Source organism: Pyrus communis, chromosome 3 (genome assembly GCF_041283825.1).
Source record: "Pyrus communis isolate YQ-2024b chromosome 3, ASM4128382v1, whole genome shotgun sequence".
Classification (NCBI taxonomy): Eukaryota; Viridiplantae; Streptophyta; class Magnoliopsida; order Rosales; family Rosaceae; genus Pyrus; species Pyrus communis.
In genome coordinates, this window is record NC_142567.1 from 20,683,187 (window position 1) to 20,709,958 (window position 26,772).

At 37.6% G+C, this 26,772-nt stretch overlaps 1 protein-coding gene and 1 non-coding gene across 2 annotated transcripts; both read right to left on the bottom strand.

The window, feature by feature from the left end:
• Positions 1-698: 698 nt before the first annotated feature.
• On the bottom strand, positions 699-7,456 carry LOC137715401 (protein argonaute 5). Its single transcript, XM_068454721.2, has 22 exons — positions 6,896-7,456; positions 5,829-6,046; positions 5,574-5,723; positions 5,339-5,472; positions 5,135-5,244; positions 4,832-4,932; positions 4,438-4,573; positions 4,200-4,316; positions 3,993-4,100; positions 3,832-3,903; positions 3,453-3,572; positions 3,196-3,367; positions 2,986-3,107; positions 2,578-2,715; positions 2,363-2,505; positions 2,197-2,259; positions 2,056-2,119; positions 1,808-1,934; positions 1,654-1,727; positions 1,434-1,528; positions 1,299-1,330; positions 699-1,213 (listed from the first exon to the last, which is right to left on the bottom strand). Exons 1-22 carry the CDS (start codon positions 7,358-7,360, stop codon positions 1,038-1,040), a joined length of 2,937 nt encoding a protein of 978 aa, XP_068310822.2. The 5' UTR covers positions 7,361-7,456; the 3' UTR covers positions 699-1,037.
• A 12,274-nt stretch (positions 7,457-19,730) lies between these two features.
• Positions 19,731-23,492, bottom strand: LOC137716574 (uncharacterized). The gene is made up of 7 exons (XR_015960850.1): positions 23,219-23,492; positions 23,056-23,096; positions 22,902-22,965; positions 22,387-22,581; positions 21,438-21,473; positions 20,551-20,726; positions 19,731-20,447 (listed from the first exon to the last, which is right to left on the bottom strand). It is a non-coding gene; the product is annotated as an uncharacterized LOC137716574 (transcript).
• Between the last annotated feature and the right edge of the window lie 3,280 nt (positions 23,493-26,772).

Sequence of the window (26,772 nt, forward strand, 5' to 3'; positions counted from 1 at the left end):
CTTATTGTGAGGTTTAGCCCATCACTTTCCCTTAACATAGATAATATCTTTCATTAAAAGAAAATGTCACTAAGTACTATAACCTAATAGTATTATTCATCACTTATAAGTGAAAGGTTTTAGGTTCGACTCTCACCAAAAACGTATATATACACACTCGCACACAAATACATATACATACTTAAAGTCTTGTACATTTCATTTATCTTCTCGGTAAGATGTAAATATAAGTTCTACTCCAATTTGAGATCCCTTTTTTTTATTTTTTATTAGCAGGTCATTCGAGGGCTTTCCACCCAACAAAAAATGTAACATGACTATTCCAAGACCCTGCGAATCTCCCATTAAAAGACCCTACGAATCTCCCATTAAAGATGTTCTTAGCCACAACTCATTCTAGGGGTTTCCGCCCAACAAAAATGTAACAAGGCTATTCCAAACTCTTCGAATCTCCCATTAGAGATGTCTTAGTCACGATTCCCGCATTCCAAAAAGAATTAAATTACAATTCACTCTAGATTAGGGATGACAATGATAATAAATTAATAAAAACTCGACGAAAGGGAAGCAACTAAACTTAACCTGCAAGTCACTTTTTGGTAGACTTTATCAAGCCCTTTCATCAAAACCAAAATTTGGACAAAATATCCAAAATCTCCGCCTGGAAAGACATTGCCTCAAAATTTTGAGCTCAGGCCTTAAGAGGAAGGTCAAATCCGGAATAAAAATATATGAACTTACATCAGATGAGATGAAAGTAATTAACAGATACATGCAACCAAGTAACAGCTCAAAATGTTCTGACTGCACTTGTATATAAACTAAACTTTGAACCAAAGTCCATATCCATATCAGTAGCCAAGGATTCAGGACTAACCCACAAAACTAATCACCAAAACCATCACGGATGAGCGATTTAGACGTCAATCTTCAAGACGATATAAGATTAGAGTCTTGTGCAACTTTAGTTCATACAACCTCAGACAAAACACGACCACTAGAAACTAACCGCCACCAGCGAGACCTCAAGACTGATTTCAGCAGTAGAACATGACTTCCTTTACATTTTCTTTAATCTCTGGAAGGGCACGGAACCTCGCACCACCAGCAACCCCTCCTGTAGATCCGGTAGTTGAACCTCCATCAGAATACTCGCCCTCTATGTAGTATCGCGCACGGAAGGCAGCCAAATGTGCATAGTATGCAGGAGGAACTGCATGAAAAAACATAAACATCAGCGGTGCAATCAGGAAAAAGCATAATTTCAGAAAACAGATGAATCCAAGCCAAGTACGTACCAATGGAAACCGAGCGTGTGCACCTTGCATACCTGAAAAATCACATGCCATACGATGAGAATGTCAGAAAACAAAACGTCTGGCATAGTACTATTGCAAAAGCCAGAGAAAGAATTGAAATTGTTGTTTTCTTACGTGTAGCATAGGTTGTTCGTTAGCATTTGCAAGGCATCTGGAGTGAATCTGTTCTCATCATACAGGACATGGTAATGTGCGGGCCTGCTAGTTCCCTACATGAACACAAGATAACCGTCAAACTTTTAGCAGTGAATAGAGCACAAAATCCTCAGAAGAGGGCAAGGAAACTACCGCAACAAACAGAACTGGCATATATAAATCAACAATACAAATATACCTGAATGCCAGCATGACTGTTGAGATAGAAGTCAAACTCCGTCGGATGACAAATCTGGGTGTCAACGACAGTGCCTAGACAACATAAAGAGAGTCAATGCGCAAAACGGAAAAGCATCAAATCCAATATATCTCAATGCATCTAAATCTGTAACCTGGTTGAATATTGCCACTCTTATCAGTCTTCCGATGATCGGTTGGAAACAGGCGAGTATGATGCCTTTTCTGCACCACAACAAAAGTAACTGGTGGTAGATATCCCTCCTGAAGCGACTGACAAGCCTGAAAAAGTAATGACACACATTAGATAGTCGCTTATCTTAAAAAATAATCACTAACTACTTGATCAAATCAAAGAATTAAGCAATAACAAAATAATTCTAAATTGTAGTAATCAGCATACCTTTCTTATAGCATCCATTTCATACAGCAGAACTTGACTAAACTGGCCTTCACTAACTCCATCTCTGCCAAGCAAACATCAAAACAAATATTAGCAGAGTGACGTGTCATTTTCCATGACCACAGCAAAAACAAATATTACCTGAAGAAGATAATTCTCTCTGGTTTTCGGCCAGTTGCTTGTCTAAATGCTCTGAAATGCTCCCTAACATAATGAAAATAATCAAGTTAAGAAAACAGTCACAGCTATTATTTAAAAAAAAAAAATAGAAACAATAACAAAAGAAGGTGCAAGTTGTCCCAATTACCTGATCATTCCTCCGGCAACCGGACCTCTGTTAGGGTCCTGTTTAACACTATAAAGATCTTGGATTATTTCTTCACGGTGAGCCTGTGCAGATACAAGTCCTCGGTACTTAGTGACTTCTGGCCAATCCATGGACGCCACCACCTGATTGAATAAATTGCCATGTTAACACATTATGCATTTTTAAAATGAAATCAATATAAGACTGAAACTTACAGCCGCAATTGAAGGACTGCTGTCCTCCCCAGGTTGTGGATGGGTAACATCAGCACCAAATATTATTGTGGGAATGTCACTCACAAGAGGAATTCTTCTTTGAATGGCATCTATTAGAACAGTGTTCCTTCCACCAACCTACCAACAGTTTTAAATAAGAAAAACTAACGAAAAGTCCAAAAAACCTATAGTTTTAGTGAAAAATGACAAATAAAGGTGTAGTGAATAGTACCAGGAAAAGGTAAAAATGTTGATTTCGTTAAAAGTGAACACTACCGAGAGTGTTTCATTAAAACTCCCTTTTAAATATTGCGTCAGCTTTTCAATGTTAATGGAAGACAGTGAGTAATATGAGCGACAATCAATAAAGGATAAACACAATGTGATGGGCAATACATAAAAACAAACCTTCACATTTATCTTGAGTGACAGATTTTCTAGGTATTGTTTACTGAGCTTTGATGCTGCCTTAGGCTGACAGCACTGAGATACAATTCCTAACTCAGTTTCACAGATCCGTTTTATCATACCTGCAAGCAATCAGCAATCAATATGTCAGACCTTAAAGATGATTTTCTTGAAATACAAGACACATTTTGTTCTCAGACTGCTGCTCACCATATGATCCAGTAACGTCAGGCAAAATGATAATTAACAACTGAAGAGGCTTTCCCTTGTGTCCAATATCTTCAATTTTCTTGCTAGACATCTTATGGATATCTCTGAGCACGCTCTCTATTTGCCCAGGATGAGCTGATTGATGAGGAATTAAGGGATGCGGATGGAAATGCTAGGAACAAAAAGCAATTTGGTTAGGAAAAGAACAAAAACAATTCGATGCAGAAATAGGAGGAACTTAAGAAAGGGAGTCGTACCACTCCCTTGCTGTTGCACATATTGACCAAATCCTCACAAAATCGGAAGTTAAAACTTGGGTCTAATCGGGAGAAATTGACACATGCCCAGAAATCCAATCGACCACCGTTAACCATTTTCTACAGAACCAGAATTAATTAAAAATAATCAGAAATCAAATTTCTAACAAGAATAATGTTTTAATTTTGATGCTGCATCACATATCACAAAAGCAGTAAAGGATGGTATTTTAAATGTTTACAAATCCATAATAAATCAGGAAGTTGCTGACTGCAAAGACTTACATTGCAAAAATCTTGTGTAACTATCCTCAAAACACACAATGGAGTTCAACATACGCACAGATCCATCTAAACAAATGAAAAACCAAGATCATACCTTGTTGATCATATTCCATTGCCCCATTCGTGGATTTTCAGACTTCTCACGACCAGTGTCATGGTATTTCAGCTGTTGTCATCAATTCAAACACCAGCAAAGAAAAAAGTTGAATAAAAAACACTTGAACTATTCATACAAAATTGGAAACAAATACTTACCGAAGGCGGCGGCAGAACACGAGCATTAACTAAAGCCATATCTTGACTTATCTTCATGCCAAATTGCTGGATAAGGTCATCTTCATTGTAACGATTGTGTTTACCCATCTGCACAGATGCAAAAACATGATCACCAGAAACAAAATGAAAACCATCTAGATTAGGAAAAGAGTTCCATTGATTGAAAAGATGAAATCACATCCAGACATCAACTATACTGCGCTGCCTCTCTCCAGGGCGTTGACAAGTTGCTCTCAGAAGAGCTGTTACTTGTCTCTCATTGAGCTTCCTAGTGTACCTCTGCCCAGCAACAATGGAACAAAGCTGCCAAAAAGGTAAATAAGTAAATTAAGGTAAATAGGTAAATTATCTCCACAAGACTACTACCATACTTAGAATAGAAACATGCTGGGAAATAAAATGGTGAAGAAGTCAAGAAAGTAACCTCCATAGGCAAATAAACAGGTTTTGAATCGCTCCCAGACTGAAGCGCAGGCATTGCCACATCCCTCAGCACAATATTGTACCTTTCGCGATAATACTGTACTACTGAAGTTCTACTTTGATCTTCTAGAGTGAACCTAAAACACAAACATGGATAATAAGTTATGAACGTTCTGTTACCATGGAACACCGCCATAACCCAATTTGATTTTATTTTCATATTTACCCATTATGATTTATGATATAGCAAATTCAATCAAAATAGTTCAAACGAAAGTAGATAATGAGCATGAAAATTCCAGTTCTACATTTCAAGCAAATCAAGTACCACAACAACCTATATACATGTAAACAAGATATAAGCAAAAATGTATTGTAAAGATTATAAGACTCACGTCAACTTGTTCAGGGGTTCCACGGAGACCCCGGTGATCTTATAAGATCTATTCTCACGATAAGAAAGTTTTACCTTGACCCCCTTTAAGGCCTTTTTCACCTGTAAGTAACAGAATGCCAATCAGTTTTGTTCCAAGACAAAAGAAAAGTAAATGCATAGAACTCTGAATAAATTAGTCTTTGATGAACAAGTCAATTCAATATAAAAGAAAACAAAATGCAGCTTCAAAACCCAATGAGCATAAATACTAGCAAATATGCATAAATAGAACCTATAACTAGCATTAACTTGTGGAGAATACCTTCAAACGATCACGATCAGGTAAAGGCCTTGACAGTTCTCTGTAGTTCAAAAGTTTTTTCACAAACTCAGTTACCAGAATAGATTCATAAAATGCTCTGGCTGATACATCTGCAAAAATATGAATAAAAAAAGTTAGTCACAACACTCGTGCTAGTTAACTTCATATGATTACGAGAACAGGGAAAATTGGTAAATGCATTACCTATATTGAGTGAAAGCCCAAACTGGGTCGGCCTTAGACTCTGATAAAAGCCTCTCCAGTATTCCAGACCATCACCAAGATCACCTTTCTTCCCAAGATCAATGCCGAAAAAAGACCTCCCAACAACAGTGTAACTGTGACAAAAATTACAACAGTCAAAACCGTCATTAGCGAGGAAACAACGCAGACAAGGGTAAAATAAATCTTATGCCCTTCTACCAAATAAAGACTTTACTTTTCAGAAGGTTTAGCCCTAAGAACAACGTCCAGAACTTGAATTGCGTCCTGAGGCAACTCATGCTGCTGGCTTCCTAGGAACTGTTGGAGGGAATACAGGTCAGATTTGCTAGCCAACTTGAGAGTGACCTTGAACTCTCGGTCCCTCCTGTAAGTCATTTCAATACAAAGAAGAAAGCGTTCAAAAAACAGAAATAAAAAAAAAAAAAATACAGAAATGAAAACAGGACATTAAACCATCTTATAAATATACCTTCTGGAACCAGCAGCAGCAGAAGAACCCTCCCTCTCGGCCAACTGGACCACGAACTCTTTCGAGGCAAAAGGTAAGGGGCCTGCTGTATAAATACTTTTCATGCCATCATAAGCTGGGATTCTCTTGCCCAGGTGAGACTCCCTATAAAGCTTTAAGAGCTGCTTAATGACTTCCCTGTTGATCTTTTTCGATGCAACTTCAGGGGTAATCGACACCTAAAGCCACCAAATGATATCGTAAGACACCCCACAACAAGAACAATCAACTGTTTAAACATGCGAGAATACCAACAGTTTGCCAAGAAAACCCGTTTACCAGGACTCAGAAAATACCAAAAGAATTGCATTGTTCACATAACCCTTCTGAGTAAGAAAAAAAAACAGAAAAGCAAAAGAAAACCACCCCCTATTTCTCAGAAACCTTCATCAATAGGTTTTTGGGAACACCAAAAGCTTTCATAAATAAAAAATTATTGATGAACACCTTCCTGGATCAAATTTACAAAACCCTTTTTGAAAAGCAAATTTTGGTCAACTTTAAACTCAGAAAAATGTTTTGGGAACGTGACATCACCTTTCTGAGTCAGATTTAAAGCATCAGAGGAACGCCAAAAGGGAAATACAACAGAAAATTAAAAAAAATAAATAAAAAAAAACAAAAATTAAATGGTTGCGTTTGCTCTTTCATCATTTGGAATCAGAAAGGTGTTTTCAGAAACCTCAAATGATTTTTGGGTCCCAAAACGCCATGAACGACTCAAGTTTACAGCAGTAAACTTCAAAAACAAAAAGGAAAACCCGAAAAAACAAATCCAAATAAATAAAACAAAATATTCAAAACACAATGACGACGCTCAAAGGTCCTAAGCATCATAAAATTGTAAAAAGTAAAATGTAAAAGAAATTTTGGTACGACATTCCGAGTCAAGTTTTCAAATATAAAGAAAAGGAAAACGTAAAAGAAAATTCAAAATTAACTGTAAAAATGCAGATGAACAGATAAACACAGAAGAATAAGAACGAAAAGGGAAAACTGCAAAAGAACAAAGGAAGAAGGAGGCTTACATCGTAGTGATGGAGATCTCTCGCCCCCACCTCCACTAGGAAGTGGTTGGCCCTGACTTGGACCTTCTCGCCAACCCTCCCGTAGCCAGGCCTCGGCGGATACCGGACGGCTTTCGACGACGACGGTGGAGGAGCGGTCAGCGTCAGCTTCTGCTCCATCGCACAGATGAGAGGAGCCTCAGCGGGGGAAGGCGCCGAGCTGGAAGACGCCTGAGCCGGCGCCGGTCCGCGAGGAACCGGTGTTTGAGCCAATGGTGCCGGCGAGGGAGTTTGAGCCACCGTCGGAGCGGCGACGACTCCAGGACAGTCATGTCTAGGTCCCGATTCGGACTGAAACAACGGTGTAGCACCGGGGTTTCGTCCCCGACCACGGCCTCCGCCTCCTCCACCGCGATTAAACGGCGGGGCGTCGGAGCCGCGTGAGGGTTCGGAATGGCGGCCTCGGCCGCGGCCGCGTTGAGACATCGCGTCTGTGCGCTCTGGAGTTTTAGAGAGAGAGAGTGAGGTTTTTAGAGAGAGAAGGAGAGGAGTGTTCAGTGTAGTGTGTGAGGAGAGCGCAGATGGAGAGTAGGTGGTGTTTGCATGGTATTTATAGCAAAAGGAATTTGATGAGACGTGCTGAGGAAGGCTTTCGGGGTTTGAAAAGGAAAACGAGTGGAAAGAGCCGCTTAATTGACTATTTTGCCCTTCCCTTGTTTTCCAGGGCGCTGTGAAATTAGGGAATGAATGGGATTTGTGCTCCACGACGGTCGTGGGGGAAGTGGATGAGGCGGTTAAGTGGTGGTTATAAATGATTGTAGGGGTGTAAAGGGAATTTGGTTTGGGCAAGGGTTTCATTGGGAGAAGATACAAGCGGGACATTTAAGCGTTTGTCATTGATTGGGAAATTATCGGTTTAAACTTGTTCTGAAATGGAGTTTGTAATTTAACATTTTTTGGACAAAAATAAATTTACTAGATTTATTGGCTCTTTAGCTTTTGAGATAAGAATACAAAGGAGTACCAAGAGGTGCTAAATTACCTCATTTTTGTTGGATTTTTTTTTTTTAAAAATACTAAATCTCAATTTCCTTACCATGTTGTACATTTTTTTAAGTTGATATTTTTTTTTTTTTTTGGTTTAACTAAGGAATTTCGTTTTTTGTCAAATAAAAAACGTCCGGTTTTCGTAAAATAGTAATGATAATATGTTAAATAGGGTTCGTTGTTTCTAGTCCCCATTTTTTTTGTCGAGATTGTTCTTATGGCCAAAATAGCACCAATTACCATGTAAGGATCAGAAGAACATCTCGGGTGCAAAGCATCTAGCCATGTGACGGTTTGACCAAACACGCGAAACATCCCTTCCCGTTTTAATTTGGCCCCACCACCCCCTTGTCTTTTGGGTTTCCAAACACATGCCAAGGTACGGGATTGACGAGGAATATATTTACAAACATGACATGCCACAGTGGTTAAGCCGGATATTCACGCCATGCTCATGCCTATTCATCACGCCATGCTTCCTTAGCCACTATTCATGTTAAGCCCAAGTCACATATTCGAGGCTTGTCAAGTGGATTGCAGTGTAAATAGTTACGGAATGTTATCGAGCCTATGTGGAATCGGCGTCATGGGAGACTTTGGGCTGCTTGGGTGCCCAAAGATCCAAGAACATACCCTTTGTATTTCACGCAAGCATCATTGAGAGAGAATTAGCCTAGTTTACTCATTTCTCTAGTAACCCAACTCCTTTAGTTAGAACTAAACTAGATTCTTGCATTAAATGTAAGCTAAGCCCAGCAAGACAGGCATTTAATGTTGACTTTCCCTTCCCAGCTTGCACAGACAACCAACACATGAAAACCATGAGGCGCGCTACCAAATTTAGCATCTACGGAAGGGCGCCCTAGGAAAGGCACATCTCGGAAAAAAGCAAATTGCAAGTCTCAACAGTGCAGCTATCTTACACCAAAAAAAAAAAGAATAATATGAGGCCTAGGGAGAAAGAAGGGGAAGACCAAGCCACAAAGGGAGATTCCCTTGAAACCTAGAGAAGAGCCATTCACTTACATAAGGAGAGATAAGCCATTACAGAGAGAGGGAGAAGAAGTTAAAACGCAGAAAGGAATACATAGATAGATAGAAAAGAGACGCAGGAAGAGAGAACCACCCAAGAACTAAGCTTAGAGAGTTCCATTTAGTCTAGAAGCATACTCCAAACCTCAAGCATCACCATTCATGCAGCCCTAGTAATCCCACAGCCTTCCATCAAACATCTCAACCATTAGAAGCCTTGCTATCATCCTAGGAAAGCCCAAATCATGCAGTCCAGAATGCTATGCAACCATGCCAACTCTCTCACAACATGCTAGACTAATAATCTTTTAACTTCCACACAATGCTTCACTTGAGCAGGTCATTATCTTGATCAATCATGTTATCTTCAAGACGTTAATGTTACAAGGGTATTTTCTAAGACAAGCTATCTCTTTTAAGATATCCTGGGACTTGTCACGAATCCGCACCAAGGGAGACAAGAGGACATTCTCAAAGCTCAAGTTCACCTCGACCTAAAAGTCCCCCAACAATGAGTTACAAAACTTTTTCTACATATAAAATACGTTATAATTGTTGTACCGCTAACATGGTGGGGTGTTGATTGGCCAAGTTAGTCTTATTTTCTTATTTTACTTCATGTTGGTTTGAGGAGCCTATGAACTTAATCCAGGATGTCATCCTTGAAGATTGTATGCCTCCACAATTTCTCTAACAAAATCGTTATTGTTGCAACTAAAAAAATTTATGTAAAAATTCTTTTCTTTTTTTTTTGTTTTAACAAGGGGTGAAGAAATATATTGCCAGAGTTTGTTCTCTATTTGACTTATCCGATTATGATTAAAAATTAATTCTATATGATCCATCAAATTTCGATTCAAAGATTAAAAACGATTCACCTTAATAACTGACCATGCTGTATCATTCTTTTTTAGGCAACTTTCAAAATATCTCTCATACCACTCACTTATCTATATCCATCTTTGAATATTCATAAACTCCATGTTATTTCTTTTTCTTTAGTTAATTGTTGATACTTCATAAAAACTCTCAAAATGGAGAAGTAATTTTCGTCCATCCCATCCCTCTATGGTATTCTTCTGAGCTTTTTTACTCCAATAAAAATCTTGAATTATGAGCTACATTAGTCAAAACTTCATTTTTATTTTATTTTTTAACAAACGAGTGGAGGAGTGAATTAAGTCTCATAATGGGCTCGCAATAATGTGGTACAAATTCGCCTTTGATAAGAATTGAATCTATGACCTCTCACTTGCAAATGAAGAGGAATACCATTAAACCGTAGTACTAAGTGTCCATATTTTGTCAAAAATAGAAAAATGCTAGAGAGACCATATTTTGTAGAACATATCTTAAACCATCTCTCTAATAGATGTGAGATCTACTTGTAGAGCAAAAAATAATACAGAATATCCTGAAGTTGACACATGGACTTTTACTCACAAGTGACGAGATTGCTCTCATTAAATTGGCGAAGCTCACATCTGCTCCACACTTAGTTCAGTCCTCTTGAAGACCTGAGCAACTGACTACAACCTCATCAAGCTCTTCTGCCCATGGCAAGGAGAAAAGTCAGATAAATAAAGATATGATTAATTATTAAATCTTATCTTTATACTTTTCTAATTGAAGATCAACTCCATCAAGCAATGAATCACAATGATATTCAATCAAGTATATTACAAGATAATCTCAAGATATTATTTATTAAATAACATCTTGGGGATAATTCTTTCCTCATTCATCCAACGGATGACTCACCTTGGTCAATTGGACGTCAACACATGTCAAGGCAAACCCTACACATGTGGCCTATGCTTTATAAATCTCGCATTCTCTACCAAATTCTAATAAGATTTTGCTATGCATTCAAGGCTTCAAGCCATAAACTCTCTTTTTAGAAAAACTGCCTTAGGCATCAAAGGTTCATTGGCCAAACCCCACTCACATCGTGGGTGCACATAGCTTTGGTCTTTGATAAAAGGTATTTATTTGTTTTGTACATCACTACTTGTATTGCGGACCTTACTCGTATTAAAGATTTGCTTTAGAAGTGATACATAAATCGTGGTCTCTCTATAGCATCACCTTAAAAAATATATTTTTATTTTTATTGTGTATTTTCAGCATTGGCATAAAATAGTAAAAAAAAAAAAAAGAGCCTGACAAAATAGTTAACCAAAAATATCCTTTATTTGAAAATGGACATTTACCCTTGTCTTTTAAAAAGAAAAAGAAAAATTTTCCATTCCCATTCTAAAAAAAAGGATAAATCTCAGTTTATTACCCTCAAGTTTCGAGGTTTTCAATATTTGGTACATGAAATTTTTTTCGTCCCAGAGTCATACCTAAAGTGTTAATTTTGGGACAATCTCATACATTTGTTTGTCTGACTGTTAAGTCTCCCGTTAACTGATGATGTGGCACCCATGTGGACAATGACTGGGCGCCACATGTCATTAAGAGGTCCACGTGGAAATTAAAAATTCAAAAAAAAAAAAAAAAAAATTTGGTTGTCTTTTACCTCCCCCAACCTTCCCTTCCTCCCTTATGCCTCAATTCTCTCCTCTGCACCAACCCACCAAACCCTCATCTCCTCTCCTCTTCGACTCGTCATACATCCACCCTCCTATCCTCTCCACTGCACCAACCCACCAATCTCTCCATTCTCTCCGCTAACAGTCTCGCCTTCAAGCTCATAAGCCTTCACAAACCCTAAGCACTCCAAACCCCTTCACAATAACAGCAAAAAATCCAGCACTTTGTCCAACTTTACTCAAAGCTCCAAATCTGGATTGGGCTTGGTGGGGCGGATAGACCCTCGTCGGATTTTGTTCTTTGCTCGAGTCTCCCCAATTGATTCCAGTCCGCTTCCGGGTTCGATCCAAAAACCCGACCCCATTCCATCTCCAACCGTTGGGGCTACCACCTATTTGAAATCCGAGAGTATTCAGACGCCGAACCAGAGTGTCTGACCTGGTTGTGGGTGGGTGGATAGGTGGAGTCGCCTCAAAGTTCCAAATCTGGATTAGGCTTGGTGAGGCGGATAGACCCTCGTCAAATCTTGTCCCCTGGTCGAGTCTCCCTAATTGATTCCAGTGCGCTTTTGGGTTCGATCCCAGAACCCGGCCCCATTCCATCTCTAGCTGTCGGGGCTACCACCCATTTGAAATCCGAGAGTATTCGAATGCCGAGTCAAAGGGTCCAGCCTGGTTGTGGGTGGGTGAATGGGTGAAGTTGAAGATGGAGGGGGAAGGGTGGATGTATGACGAGTCGAAGAGGAGAGGAGAAGAGGGTTTGGTGGGTTGGTGCAGAGGAGAGAATGAAGGGATAAGGGAAGAGGGGAAGGTTGGGGGAAGTAGAAGACGACCAAAAACAAAATTTTAATTTTTAATTTTTAATTTCCACATAGACCTCTTAATGACACGTGGCGTCCAATCATTGTCCATATAGGCATCACATCATTAGTTAACGGGAGACTTAATAGCCAAACTAATGAATGTATAAGATTGTCCCAAAGTTAACACTTTAGGTATGACTATAGGACAAAAAAAATTTCATGTACCAAATGTTGAAAACCACAAAACTTAAAGCTAGTAAACTGAGATTTATCCTAAAACAAAATTTGCAAATCCTCTGTATGAGAAAAAGAAAAAGACAACCACAATTAAAATTGTTTTTGGTCACTACAGACCAAAGATACTTGTCATTCTCCTTTCCATATCATGAACGTGTTATATTAACTAACCAAATTATCTTATGCATTTGATTAAATCTTTATAAAAATAAAAATAATTAAATGAATTAAAAATAGTACTTACCATTTATTCCAATTCCTTCTCAATCAATAATTAATTGCAATCTTTATTTCACATGTGTGGAGCTCAACGTGTCACTGAACAATGCATAATGGCACTACGACTTAATCAAAATTTGACACGTGATTAAATTTAACTACATCTCAAATTTTAGATTCTAAACTTACCCCATCTTGCTCTAACCCTTGGGGCAAATATGCATTAAAACTCAAAACTCATTTATGGGGAAAATTTAGCCTAGGATTCCTCCTGGATTATTGGGGCTGACCCACTATATATGTGTATTTTTTTTAGTTTTATATTTATAAATTCATTCAATCTAACGGCTAATAACACACTCCGACCTGGAATGTCCTTTAGGACCCCAAATCGAGCCGTGCTGGCTGACACCTGGAAGGTGACGAAGCCATAAAGTGTGATAATGTAAAAAATGTGAATAAAGTAAAATCTAAAAGTGACTAAGTACATGAGTGCGCAGTGAGCAGGTCTGGACCCATTTCACGTGTGATACAGAGTATAGGTATAGTACAATAAGGTAATATAATGAAACTATCACATCCCCGCCCAGGGTCCACCACATCCCAGGCCCGCTCCACCACCGTAGCACGATATTGTCCGCTTTGGGCCCCGACCACTCGTTCACAGTTTTGTTTTTGGGAACTCACACAAAAACTTCCCAGTGGGTCACCCATCATGGGAGTGCTCTCACGCGCTACTCGCTTAACTTCTGAGTTCCGATAGAACCTGAAGCCAGTGAGCTCCCAAAAGATCTCGTGCTAGATAGGGATGAGAATATACATATAAGGCTCACTCCACTGGGCGATGTGAGATCTTACAACTAAGATCTATTTTGACTAAATCCAAAAAAAAAAAAAAAAAAAAAAAAAAAAAAAATCTAATGATCCAAATTTAAATCCAATAGCTAAAGTAAATAAAAAAAAATATATTTTATGCGTTTCATATTCTTTCGTAGTGTTCCACGAGTTTCATGGTGCCGGTTTAATAATTTTTCAATATTTATTGGAATCTAAATATTTTTAGATTAAAAATGTTCATAAAATTAAATTAGAATAATCTACATAATTTTTTTAAAAGAAGTTACTTTAAGAAATTATCTTATATTCATTCTTTAATAATCTTGGCTTAAAAATTTAACTCATAATGGTTGGAGATGGTCTAAAGTCTCTAGCATTAAAAAAGAAAAAAAGAAGAAAATAAAAGAAGAAGGAAAAGGGTTAGAAAACAGTTTTTGAGTTAAAACCTAAATTTTTTAGGTTAAAAATTTTAAATTTTAAGTTAAGGGTTGAAGATGGTTTAAAGTCTCCAACATTACAAAAAAAAAAAAAAAAAAAAAAAAAAGGAGAAAAGGTGGTTGAACGCTGGAATTTAAGAGCAAGTCCACCAAGAGTGGATAGCCCAGCACTCAACTAATTCCCTCCAGCCCAGGCCAATCGGCCAGCTGACAGCCCAAGCCGGGCTCTAGAATGTGCTGAGCCGAGGCCCGACCCTATGTGATGTCATGTTGATGCACTAAGCACGTGGTCGTGAGTGGCCGATAACATTGCAGAGGCGGGGCCCACTGTGCAGGCACACTATGGGGTTCCGTCGTGGGGACACGTGGCTCCTCTTTGTCTGTTGGATTTCCAACGATAACAAAAAATTTGAATTTTAAAATTAATGGCTACTGACATGGCACAATGAAGACCGTTTGATTTTCAGATTAACGATCCAGATTTTTCAGCCAAAAAATTTTAAAAAATAAATTAAAATGTCAGAAATTAATAATATTTTTTTTATAAAGTCATAAATTAAAAATAAAATTGTGACAACCCGTCCCTAAATTTAAGTTCTATAAATTTTAAAATAATCATTTTACAAAAATGCCCTTAGAGGCTAGGATTTTTTACTTTCGTTGACCATTCAAAGTCACAATTAATGTTTCCAAATAGATCTTGAAGCTACGAATGCATAGGCAAAAGCTGTTTCCTAGTTCGGATTATAATGGTATAGTTACAGACGTTTGAAATTATTTACTCAAATTGCAGTTTATAAACTAATTAAACTCCCACCATGTGGGAATTGTAACCAATCAAATTAAAGGGGGAAGGACCAATCAGAAATTAAAGGAGAGAGATAGCCAATTAGGAGAGGGGAGAGAAAACTCCTAGCCTTCCCTTTCCGTCGGCCCATTCATGCACCCACCCGACCAAATTCCGATGGTTTCCGCCTTTTTTCCCGTCGAACCACCATCATCCAACACCTGCAATCTCTTTCGCAACCTCCCTTTTACCATCTCCACCGAAATTCGAAGGTTATTTTTAGGTCCAAAACCGTGTAGAACCTCACCAGAGCACCGGAGGTGCTCGACGGTGATTCCTCCATTACGGCGAGTTTCACCACCCACCACCACCCCTAATCAACTCCCCTTGGACCCATGAACAATACCCAACCAGCAATAGGGGCGTTGGAACACCAGAGAAATCGAATTGACAAACACCTATTCTAGGGTTTCTGACGAGTTTATGGCAATTTGAGGCTTTTTCCGGCCAAATTGGACTGGCCACAGGTATAAAACTTGCTCTACTCATTGAGATCTTTATTTCTGTCAAATTTGAGAATTTTTAGAAATAGTTGATTTTTCCGAAGAGTCGGGGCGGCCAACCGCCCTGTGCAGCGGCGCATGGTCTGAGGCACCCTCTGACCTTCCTAGGCTAAATTTGACACCCCAATTCTATATGTGAAGTCCAATTGATGAAATCTCATCGTTTGAACATAGTTTTGATAGAGACTACCACTTGATCCTTATATGAATCGACGATCCGGCCGTTGGATCATCACCAAACCTTAATACATTATAGTACGTAATATTTGAGGATAATAGGAACTCACGGATCGGGAATCCGAGGTACGGATCTTCTTGAATTGGATTTGCAAGTTCATAAAATAAAACGTCGGCTGCCACTTAATTTTAGCAATTGGTAAAGATCCGACGGTTGGATCATTCCAAAACTGTACGATGTTGTTCTAAAAGCTTATTGAAAATCTTAGGACGTTACGGATTGGAAATCCGAGGTGAGGATATTCCGGATCGATTTACGTAGAGTTGTGGACCCTACCGTTGACCTTTAAATGACGGTTGACTTTTGGTCAATGAGTTTCAAATCATTCTAGAACATCCTTGGGGATGTGTTTTATGTAAGTTACGTGTTCTATCGATAAGAATTCTAAAATGTGATTTGATAATTGTTCTAGGTGCCGATCGTTCGAGACGCCTCGATATTCGTGCTAGGGAGTTGTAGTGCAGACCTTATGTGAGTGGGTCTTTTCCTTTTTATAGTATGTATATATAAACTTTATAGTTTCCACAAATGCTTTTGATTTCCACAAATGCTTTTGAATTGATTTGTGCATATCATGCCATGATTAAATAATGTTATAAGATATGTTGCACTATTATGAAATGCCAAATGATCCTACGGGATGCGCAGGTAAGTTCATGTAAGTTTATTATGTTGGTTAGAATTATTACATCATTATGGCATGTTTATATTCATGTAGTGCTCATCATTGCTGCACCCCGGTGTTAGTACTCCCGCCCTGGCCAGAGCCAGTCCTTCACGTGATGTTCACCTTCTGCACTGCACACTCGCCTTGGATCCAAGTAGGTGCTAGCCTTATTGCATAGGTCGCATTAGGCGACTCTGACTCGTAGGTGACTGCGCATAGTGCTAGTCTTCACGAGATTGTAACACTAGAACATATATTATTACACCTAGCCTTGTCATACAGGTCGCATTAGGCGACTCCGACTCGTGTGCTAGCATAGATTAATGAGCAATAGGTGTAGTCATATAGGTTGCATTAGGCGACTTCGACTTGCGTGCTAATATAGATTGTTGAGCACCTGATTTTACTTATATTGCTGTTGAGATTTTGAATCTTCGGATGTCATGCCTTATTTACATTTTGTAGGCTACGGTGAGTATTTTCATACTATACGTAGTACGAATATTTTGGAAACTATACATGCTTAACAGTGAGGGGTTATAACATTTTCAAAAGTTTTTATTAAAACTTTATTTTCAGGCCCCCTCACCCTTGTTTTTCCCCCTCCAAGTTTTAGTAGCTGAGCTTTCATATCGATGAGGATTCTTGGCAAATCTTGGGGTAGACGGTTACCTTCGATGGTATAATTTCTCACCCTATTTTACTTTACTGTATTCATGCTCTGTCATCACGTGTGAATTGGGTTCATTCTCGCTCACAGTGCACTCTTGTATTTAGGCACTTTTAGGTTTAAATTTATTCACATTTCCACATCACTACACTTTATGGCTTCGTCACCCTCCAGGTGTCGGCCATTACAGCTCGATTCGAAGTTCAGGTGTATGTTCCAGGTCGAGATGTGTAAAAAATTATTATTTTTTTTATTATTTCATAATAAAAATAATAATATTTTAATAAAATTGACTAGGCTATTTTTTTTAGAGGTAGAGATGCATTTTACTGTTTATTAGGTTTTATCACTGTTAACTGATTGGATTAAATAAGCTGAATAGTGACGTATTTTTTTAAGGATGGACTTGCTGCGTGATTTGCGTAAATATCTCATTTTATTTTAATAAATAAGAAGAAAAAAACAAAAAAAACTGATCTGATATTAAGGCGGAGACGATAACAGCGAGAAATCAGTGCCGCAGCAAGCTGTAGGACGTCTGACAACCGTATGCTCATAGGCTTCGCGGGCCTCGAGACCTCGACATCCGCTGAAACGACGACGACGACGACGATCGCAGGAAGCCATCACCCTGTCCTCTCGTATTTTTGGTATGGTTTTACCCGGTCCCCCGCATCAGATTATTCAACCTTTCCTGGAAATGGAAAGAATCCGGCTTTATTAGTTTTATTGTGGGGCCCACGTCCGTACAAGTTAATTAACATTGCCTTTGGTCAAGTGGGGCCCACGCGGTAGTGCAGCTCACGTGCCAAGTGGGACGTAATAGCAAGCTTGTGGCACTTGTACCCAACCGTTAATTGTATTCTCGTATAGCCCGTCGAGGTTTTTAAAATGACACAATTGTCCCTAAGGTTTTAGTGTTGTTTCCCATAGCGCTTTTGTCTACAAACGATCAATAATAAATTCTTAGAAAATTTTATTTGAATCCAATCTATATTTTTATACTTCACTTAAATTTTCATATGAATTTTGTAAGGTACCATGGTACGGAGTTACGGTTTATATACAAAAGAATTTAACATATAAATAATAAAAACTAATAGTTTCATTCCCCATCCAACTCCACCGGCAAACAACGTTACCCACCTGCTCCCTTCCCTTCGTTTTCCAATGGTTTATTGTATTCTTGTATAGCCCATCGAGGTTTTGAAAATAACAAATCCATCCTTGAGGTTTTAGTGTTGTTTCCCATAGCTGATCTTTTGTCTACTAACGATCATAATAAATTCTTGAAAAATTTTATTTGAAATCCAATCTATGTCTTTTTACACTCAACTTAAAATTTTCATTTTTATGAAATTATGCAATGCATTTATTTGCATAATTTCATAAAAATGAACATTATAATATCTTTGCTGTCAATTTCTATTTTTATTTCATAAATTATTTTACATTAATTGACACTAAAGAAAAAGGGGAAAGACCTATTTCATAAATTATTTTGCTCCGTACAGTCGCACGCAAACTTTACTTGGCGCAGAGGGTTTTGGGTGTGGCTTGCACATGCGGGATCCACAAGCTGCCTCCCTTAAGTAAGCTTAACCTTTTTTTTTTTTTTTGTTTGCAATTAAGGTGGGATTAATTTATTCATTACGTAAAGTCAAATGCCATGCATGTGACAAATAATTAAATTAGGAGAGTGCAGTGAAAACGTTGTGGAAGAGAAAATGTGTACGTTTTTGACGAGTGAGGGTACGACATTCATTTTTTTGTTTTTGCTAAATAAGTGGATTCTGAAAATAGCTAAGCAGGTTGAGCACGTTTTGAAAAAAAAAGAGTTTTAACGAAACATTCTCGATATTGTTTACTTTTTTTTTTATTTATTATTCACTATACTTTTATTTGTCTTTTTTTCATTAAAACTAAAGTTTTTTTTTGACTTTTGGTTAGTTTTCCTTTTTAAAAATCACTAAGTGGGTTAAGTACGTTACAAAAATTGCTAGGCAAACTAAGACCATCTCCAACCCTTGGGCTAAAGCCTAAAATTTTCAACCCATAAAATTTAGGTTTTAACTCAGAAACAGTTTTTCTCCTCCAACCCTTATGGTTAAATTTTTAGTCCGAAATTATTAAATAATGAATTTAAGATAATTTTTTTGTTTCTTAAAGTAACTTTTTTTTATAAAAAATAAAAAATAAAAATTGTGTAGACTATCCTAATTTAATTTTATGAACATTTTAACTTTAAAATATTTATATTCCGATAAATTTTGAAAAATTACTAAATCGACATTACGAAACTAATGGAACACTACGAAAGAATGTGAAACACATAAAATAAATTTTTTTAATTACTTTAGCCATTGGATTTAAATTTAGACCGTTAGATATTTTTTATTTATTACCGTTGGATTTGTTTAAATTAGATCTTAACTGTTGGATTCAATGAATTTATAAATATAAAACTAAAAATATATATATACATATATGGTGGGTTGGCCCCACTAATATAGGGGAAATCATGGGTTAAATTTGCTCCACAAATGAGTTTTGAGTTTTAACTCATATTTGCCCCAAAGGTTGGAGTAAGTTGTAGTAAGTTTAGAACCTAAATTTTGAGTTGAATTAACTTCAAGGATTAGAGTAGGTCTAAGCAGGTTAAACAATTTTTAGAGAAAATGTGTACGTTATTTACCAAAGTAAAATCACTGAGTCGTCAAACCTGTCTAGGGCTGCCTAGAAAAAGGAAGTCCGACAACCAAATCATTATTTGCACAAAAGATTGAAGTCGTTCAACGTCATTGTACACGAGAATAATCGAGCAAAACATTTATCTTTGTACTTACAGTTGCAATTCGATGCTTAGGTATCATTTGATGCTTATAATTTGAATGAATTGTGTAAATCATAAAATTTAAGATACATCAAATGGTCTCTAGCACCGTGACCAAACAATAATATTAAAAAAAATTTACCAAAAAATATGAAGAGCAAGCTTTCACACTGACTTCTATTTCTTCATTCTCTCTAAGTGTGTAGCCTTTTACGGTTTCAGAGGGAAAAAATTACAATGCTAAGACCATGTTTGAGGTGCTCGAGTTGCAAAACTTTAGTAAACCACACGAGTTAAATCGAAAATTTCAAATTATATGGACCGAAGAACTGAACCATATGACAATCATTGCCGTATTCGATTTCTAGCTCGAACAAAATCGTCTCCCCCACCCCCGAAAAGCGGTTCAACTAAAGAAGCGAAATGCATTGGAAGGCCACATGTACGCATGAAAACTAGACACGAAATACAGAAATGTGGCATTGCGAGTGGAATTGCTACAGTCTAGCATCCTTGAATTATGAACTCGTATCACCTCAAGATGTACCTTATTTCTCTTCCAAAAGCAGTTTTGTGCATGAAAGAAGGGACGACGATTCCTCTTCGGTAGCCAATCCAGTGCCTTGACATCTTATTCTACCAAATTTATCGAGCAGGAAAATATACCTATTCGGTGGAAACGTTGACAAGAAGCAACCTGTCAAGAGAATTATACTCTAGCAACAACTCACAGAACCACAAATTCAACGGCAAAAGAAAGCTTTCATACCCGGTCAGAAGGTTCAGCATTTTCAGTTCTTTTCTGAAGTAATAATGGTCACCAAATGAATATACGATCTGCCTTTTGAGTTCTGTGCTTTCGTGATGCTTTGATTTCCTCATAATCCGGAGCAGAAGCTTCTTAATTGGACTCCGACATAAGAACCATGAGTCTATTAATGATACCTAGAGGAAGCTTCATTAATTAACTTAAATGTACTAATAATAATGGTGAAACGAACTTCCAAGTGATGTATTACAGAATAAAATGAGAAAAAGAACAAGGTTGATGTGCCTTGGATTTTGTTCATCACTTCCCAACAAAACACACATACGCGCGCATGAACACAGTATGCTATATGCATAAGCTACAATTTAGTTGAGAGAAAAAATAACCATAGCACAAGTACATTCCCAAACAAAATTGAGGACAAGTGACCATCCTCCTCCTATGGCTCCATCAATACATAAAACAAATAAAGCAAAGAAGAAGAAATGTCACACAAATGTTATTCCTTGGGGATTGCATGCAAGTCCCACAGTTCCATCACATACATAAGAAGAAAACGAGTAAGACAATACAAAGATCTCAATAATGATAACCTTCATGTTTTTATACATGTAATCAAAACAATGTTTACCTGGAAAATTTTATTTGAGAAAATGTATGCTGTTATTAAACCCGTTAAAGTTAATTTCTAATAAACGTTGCCATTAGATGCACCCACTTTTAACTAATTAAGAGCGCTTATTCACACTTGCATCACACTTCGCACAAAACTCTATATAAACTTACAGAATTCAAGAAACTAGGTTAGATGAAAGCACAAATGGGTAATACCTACAGTAAAAGCAAAAAGTTGAATCAATGATGAAGATTTATATAACTACTTATACCTCAAGAAAAGGGGCGCTCCAGAAATTAATCATTCCCTGTCAAGGAAAAAGAAACTAATTTTTGTAACAACAACAGAAACAGAAAACCATAAACATTGATGCAATAACATAACAAGTTTAACTAACATTCTACATTCCATAACCAAACATAATACGTCCATGACAAAGTACCAATACCTACTACAAAGTTGCTACCTAGCTTACATATTAATAAGATTGAATATTGGCAATGGAAAAATGATAGCACGCTCAGTTTGGTCGAACAACGTACACACTCTTGAGCTATGTAAGCACTAAATAAACTTAACATCAATAAGGAAGTTCTAGTGGTTCCCCCTACCAGAAGGATGACTTAAATGCATCTTTCAGAATATAGCTCCACGAAATAAGTCAGTTGGGATGGATCTTTAGGATTACACTAATGATCAATTCTGCTCACCAAGCTATTAGGATAAAGATCAATTGCATTTCACTCTCCAGATCAATAAAAAACATTGAGTGATCAATCGTATCTGCCACCTGGCTCATCTCCCATATACAGCTTATGTTTCCAATTTCCGAGGTGTGCCTCGCCATTGTTTGATGACTTTACAACCATTAGTTGCAAGGATCCAATAATAGGCGATAGAAAGATTACAATTCAATTTCTAGACATGTCTTGCTATCATTATTGTAATCAGAGAATTTTCTAAAAAATTTACATAGTTTTTCTCTCCATGTTCAGAAGAGAATGAATAAATTGCAAAATAGAATTCTATCCTTCTGGTTCCCTTTTCTCGCATCACAGTCCTACTGGCCTTATTATCCTTGATAGAGAGGTCCTATACATACATACTATAGTAAGAGTGGAAAAGTCTTTTATAAGAATTCCTCAAATATTGCAAATAATTCAAGATGGGTTGCTCATTTGAAAGTATAAAAATACTACAAAAATAACTCAATTGCTTACCTGGGAGCTTGCTCAAAATGAAAGGCATACTAAAGATGCCTTGGGGACTTCCAATTTGTTGGCCTCAGCAACATTTCCATTCCCATTGGAGCGAACGGGCAGCTTCAATATTTTTCCATCAGAGTAGTTCACTTCTAAGTCAGGAAACTTTACGGCTGCCATTGCAGGAACTATGGTTTTGTTTGCCACATAAATCTAGACACAGAAACTAAAATTTACATTTCCAACTTAAATAAAAACTGAACAAGACATCACTGAAACTTGCTTTTTAGTGCATATGGTAAAGGCGTCTTCAAATAAGATCATGCCCCATCAGCATGATTTAAGAAAGCATAATGCTTCCCCCTAAAGGCTAATATTACTATCAGTTAGTACTACTTACCACCCCAATTCCAAATTATGAACAAAAGAAAAAGGAATTGCCTTTTCGGCATGACAATGTACCGGGTTGATCACCCCTAACCCCAAATGAATTATGGATGCAAAATCATAATAAAAAGGTAATGTTTCCTTACCTTCCCACCATGTTTCTTAAGCTCAGACATATCAGCAAAATACCCCCTATTCAACTCATCTGAACTGCCCTACATTACAGCAACAATGCATTGATATTGATACATGTCCCCCAAAAAAAATTGAAAACAAACAGAAAATGGTACAAGAACTTACAGCCGGGCACGCTCTTTCTCTATAGCTGCTTTATTTGCAAGCTGCAAAATCAAATGGGGTTTCCCTAATTTCCACTAACAATACTGGGTTTTGGCTAATTTCGAAAAAATAAAGTATAAATTGCACATTTGAATTGGTGGGAGTGAAATAAGAGATGGGGTACCTTGTAAATGTCGAAGAAACGATTGGAGCTTCTTTGAGCTAAGAAATGCTGGGAAGCTGGAAGCAGATGCTGCTTATTGCTCTCATTGGGCCTCACGATTTGAGAAGCGAATATGGAAGATCGGCTGAATCGGTTCATAATTTCTATCTCACTGTGCAAAACCCTAAATTCAAATTCAAAGATTTTGTAGGGTTTTTGTTGTTGTATCAGAATTTGTTACGTTGTGAACTTGTCAGTTCTCCGACCGTGAAGATGGTGATTTGCAGAAGCTGTAGGCCTGGTAATGGGCCAAGGCTCAGTCAAAGTGATGGGCTTCTACTTTTTAAATTGGTTGCGTATAATGGATCTATGCACCCATCAATTTGATCTATGCACCAAGTACATACTTAAAATAAAAAGTGCTTTTGACCGCATTTAGAAGAATGTTATAAAATTAGTGGGTGAATGCCCACTCAAAAGAATGCCCAAAGACTTAGTAATATTAGTAATAGTGTTTGATACTTTCAAAAGTATCATCATTGTATTTTGATGGTTGTAGTTATGAGAGTCGCTCTGTAAATAGAGCACTCCGTCTGTTATCAAATGCACTGTGAAATAAAGCAAGAGAAATAATATCCTCCCTCTCTTTATCTGCCATCCTTTTTTGTGTTATAGTTACTAAAGTCATAGTGTGATATTTTGCACCTATTTCGCTCATGTCCTTAGAAAGGTTATCTCTATAACTTTTGTTTATTTATAACACGTTATCAGCACGACTTTCTAACCTTAAATACTTCACATCTCCCTTCACCGAAAGAAAGCTAAAAAAAATGCTTCCTTTAAGGTTTTTCCTATTTTTCTTCTGCTTCTGCTTCATCTGCGTGATACACCCTCGCGATGAACTGCTAGCACCATGACTGCTTCTTGTTCTAAATTTAACAGTTACTTATATCTTTGATTTCTTGTTTGGTGCAGTTCTTGGTTTCTAACCCAGTGTTTATTTATGTTAATTTTACTGCAATCAAAGATAGTGCGATATAATCGCCCATCTTGAACTGTAAATTTAATTTTCACTGTGATCAAAGATGGTACGGTACAATCGCCCATGTTGAGCTGTAAATTTAATTTTACTGCAATTTAAGATGGTGCGGTATAATCATCCACCTTACTCTACATATTTAAATCGATTATATCTTGCTCTACATATTTAAATTTTTTTGCTGTTCAAGTGGTGCGGAATAATTGTCCATCTTATGCTTGTTTCGATGAGAATGGTGCGGTACAATCGCCCTTCTCATTAATCATGAAAATCTCAAGCCTGAAGTTTCGAGTGCTTATCATTTTTAGCCTGAAGATCAAAATGAAAAATTTATAAGAACCAGAAGTTCTAACGCTATATTCCTCCAGGAATACATATTATTTCAAGTTATTACGCATCTCATTTTTCTTTCAAAAAGAAAAGAAAATGGCGAACTTGGCAAAACTTGATTTTGCTGCCCTGGACATTACTGGGAATAATTACCCTACTTGGGTACTAGATACCAAGATCCATCTGAAAGCAGAGAATCTTGAAGATACCATTAGGGAAGAAAACAGCTCATCTTCTCAAGATCGGGCGAAGGCCATGATCTTTATTCATCGCCATCTTGATGAGGGACTAAAGAGCGAGTACTTAACGGTTGAAAATCTGTTAGCTCTTTAGAAGGCATTGAGAAACAGATACAATCACCAGGCAACGATGATTCTTCCAAGGGCTCGCTATGAATGGACTCACCTAAGGATCCAGGATTTCAAGTCAGTGGCTGAGTACAATTCTGCGTTGTTCAGAATTACCTCTCAGATAAAACTCTGTGGGGATACCATTACTGAGGAAGATATGCTGGAAAAGACTTTCAGTACATTTCATGCATTCAACGTGCTCCTGCAGCAGCAGTATAGAGCGCGATGCTTCAGTGAATACAACCAGCTGATATCTGTGCTCTTGGTAGCTGAACAAAACAATGAGCTCCTGATGAAAAATCATCAGTCCCGACCTACTGGATCTGCACCATTCCTAAAAATGAATCTACTTCCCTTGAAGTGAACGCCACATCCTCTAGTGACGATAATCATAAACAAAGACGTGGCCATAAGCGAGGCCGGTGGAACAGGAAATGCAAGAATCATGGTGGTCAGTTTCACAACTAGATTCCAAGGTAAAATTCGGGCCCGAGCTTTAAAAATGGAAATCGCCACAAAGGCAAAGCTCGTATGAACAATGCTCCTAACTCTGATGGAGCCTCCTATAGGTGTGGTGACAATGGGCACTGGGCGAGTACCTGTAGTACCCCAAAATATCTGGTGGATCTATATCAAGCCTTCCTCAAGGAGAAGGGTGTCGAGACTAATTTCCTCGACCAGGCTAGACCAATGGATATACCTGTTCCAGTATGCGACTTATCAAGACAGTTGAACACAACCCACCTAGATGTCTCAAACTTCATTGTGGAAAGGAGGAATGAAGTGTATCGGTCCGACTGAATCATTTATATTTGATGTACTTTTATTATTTTGAACTTGTAGTTTAAAAACTAGCATTTCAACAAAAGAGGCATTTAAATTTCTAAGTTGTTTTTAACCATGATCCCTTTTACTCAGAAAGCATGGATAAAAGCTATGGTTATTCTCAAAACATGAGAAATGGCGGAGATATTTGTCTTGCAGACAGTGTAACCACACATACAATACTTCGTGATCGAAAGTATTTCTCAGGCTTGATGCTTACAAGAGTAAGGATAACAACAATATCAGGTCAATCAGATGTAATTGAAGGCTCAGGGAAAGCCCATATTATATTACCAAATGGAACAATATTGTCCATACAGAATGCATTGTATGCCACTCGATCTACTCGAAATTTGTTGAGTTTCAAAGACATACGTTTAAATGGATATCACATTGAAACGAAAACTGTAGAAAATGTGGAGTATCTATGCATTACCTCCAATGATACCTAGAAGTGTATATTGGAGAAGTTGCGTGGTTTGTCGAGTGGATTGTATTATACATACATAAGGACAATTGAATCACATGTTGTCATAAACTAGAAGTTCATTGATTCAAAAGATTACATGTTTTGGCATGACCGTTTGGGTCATCTAGGATCCACCATGATGTGTAGGATCATTACCAACTTTAATGGACATCCATTATTGAGCAGAGACATTGCTATCTCAAATGATAACCCTTGCAAGGCTTGTTCTCAAGGGAAGTTGGTATTTCGACATTATTTGTGGACCTATTCAACCATTTTGTGGATCATTTCGATATTTTATGGTTTTGGTTGATGTATCTACCGGATGGTCACATGTTTGTCTCTTATCTACTCGGAATGTAGCTTTTGCGAGACTTCTTGCTCAAATAATCAAGTTGCGAGCACAGTTCCCAGATTATCCCATTAAGTCAATTTGACTTGATAACGCTAGTGAATTTACGTCTCAAACCTTTGATGATTACTGCATGATATTGGGCATTGATGTTGAACACCCTGTTCCTTATGTCCATACTCAAAATGGTTTAGCAGAAGCATTGATCAA

What these genes read in the sequence shown, in the direction of transcription:
- LOC137715401 (XM_068454721.2), bottom strand. Translation starts at nt 7,360, where the DNA reads ATGTCTCAACGCGGCCGCGGCCGAGGCCGCCATTCCGAACCCTCACGC. An exon ending in GCTGCTGCTGGTTCCAGAAG is followed by an intron (nt 5,724 to 5,828) that starts GTATATTTATAA and finishes AATGACTTACAG; the next exon opens with GAGGGACCGAGAGTTCAAGG. An exon ending in GAGAGAATTATCTTCTTCAG is followed by an intron (nt 2,120 to 2,196) that starts GTAATATTTGTT and finishes TTTGCTTGGCAG; the next exon opens with AGATGGAGTTAGTGAAGGCC.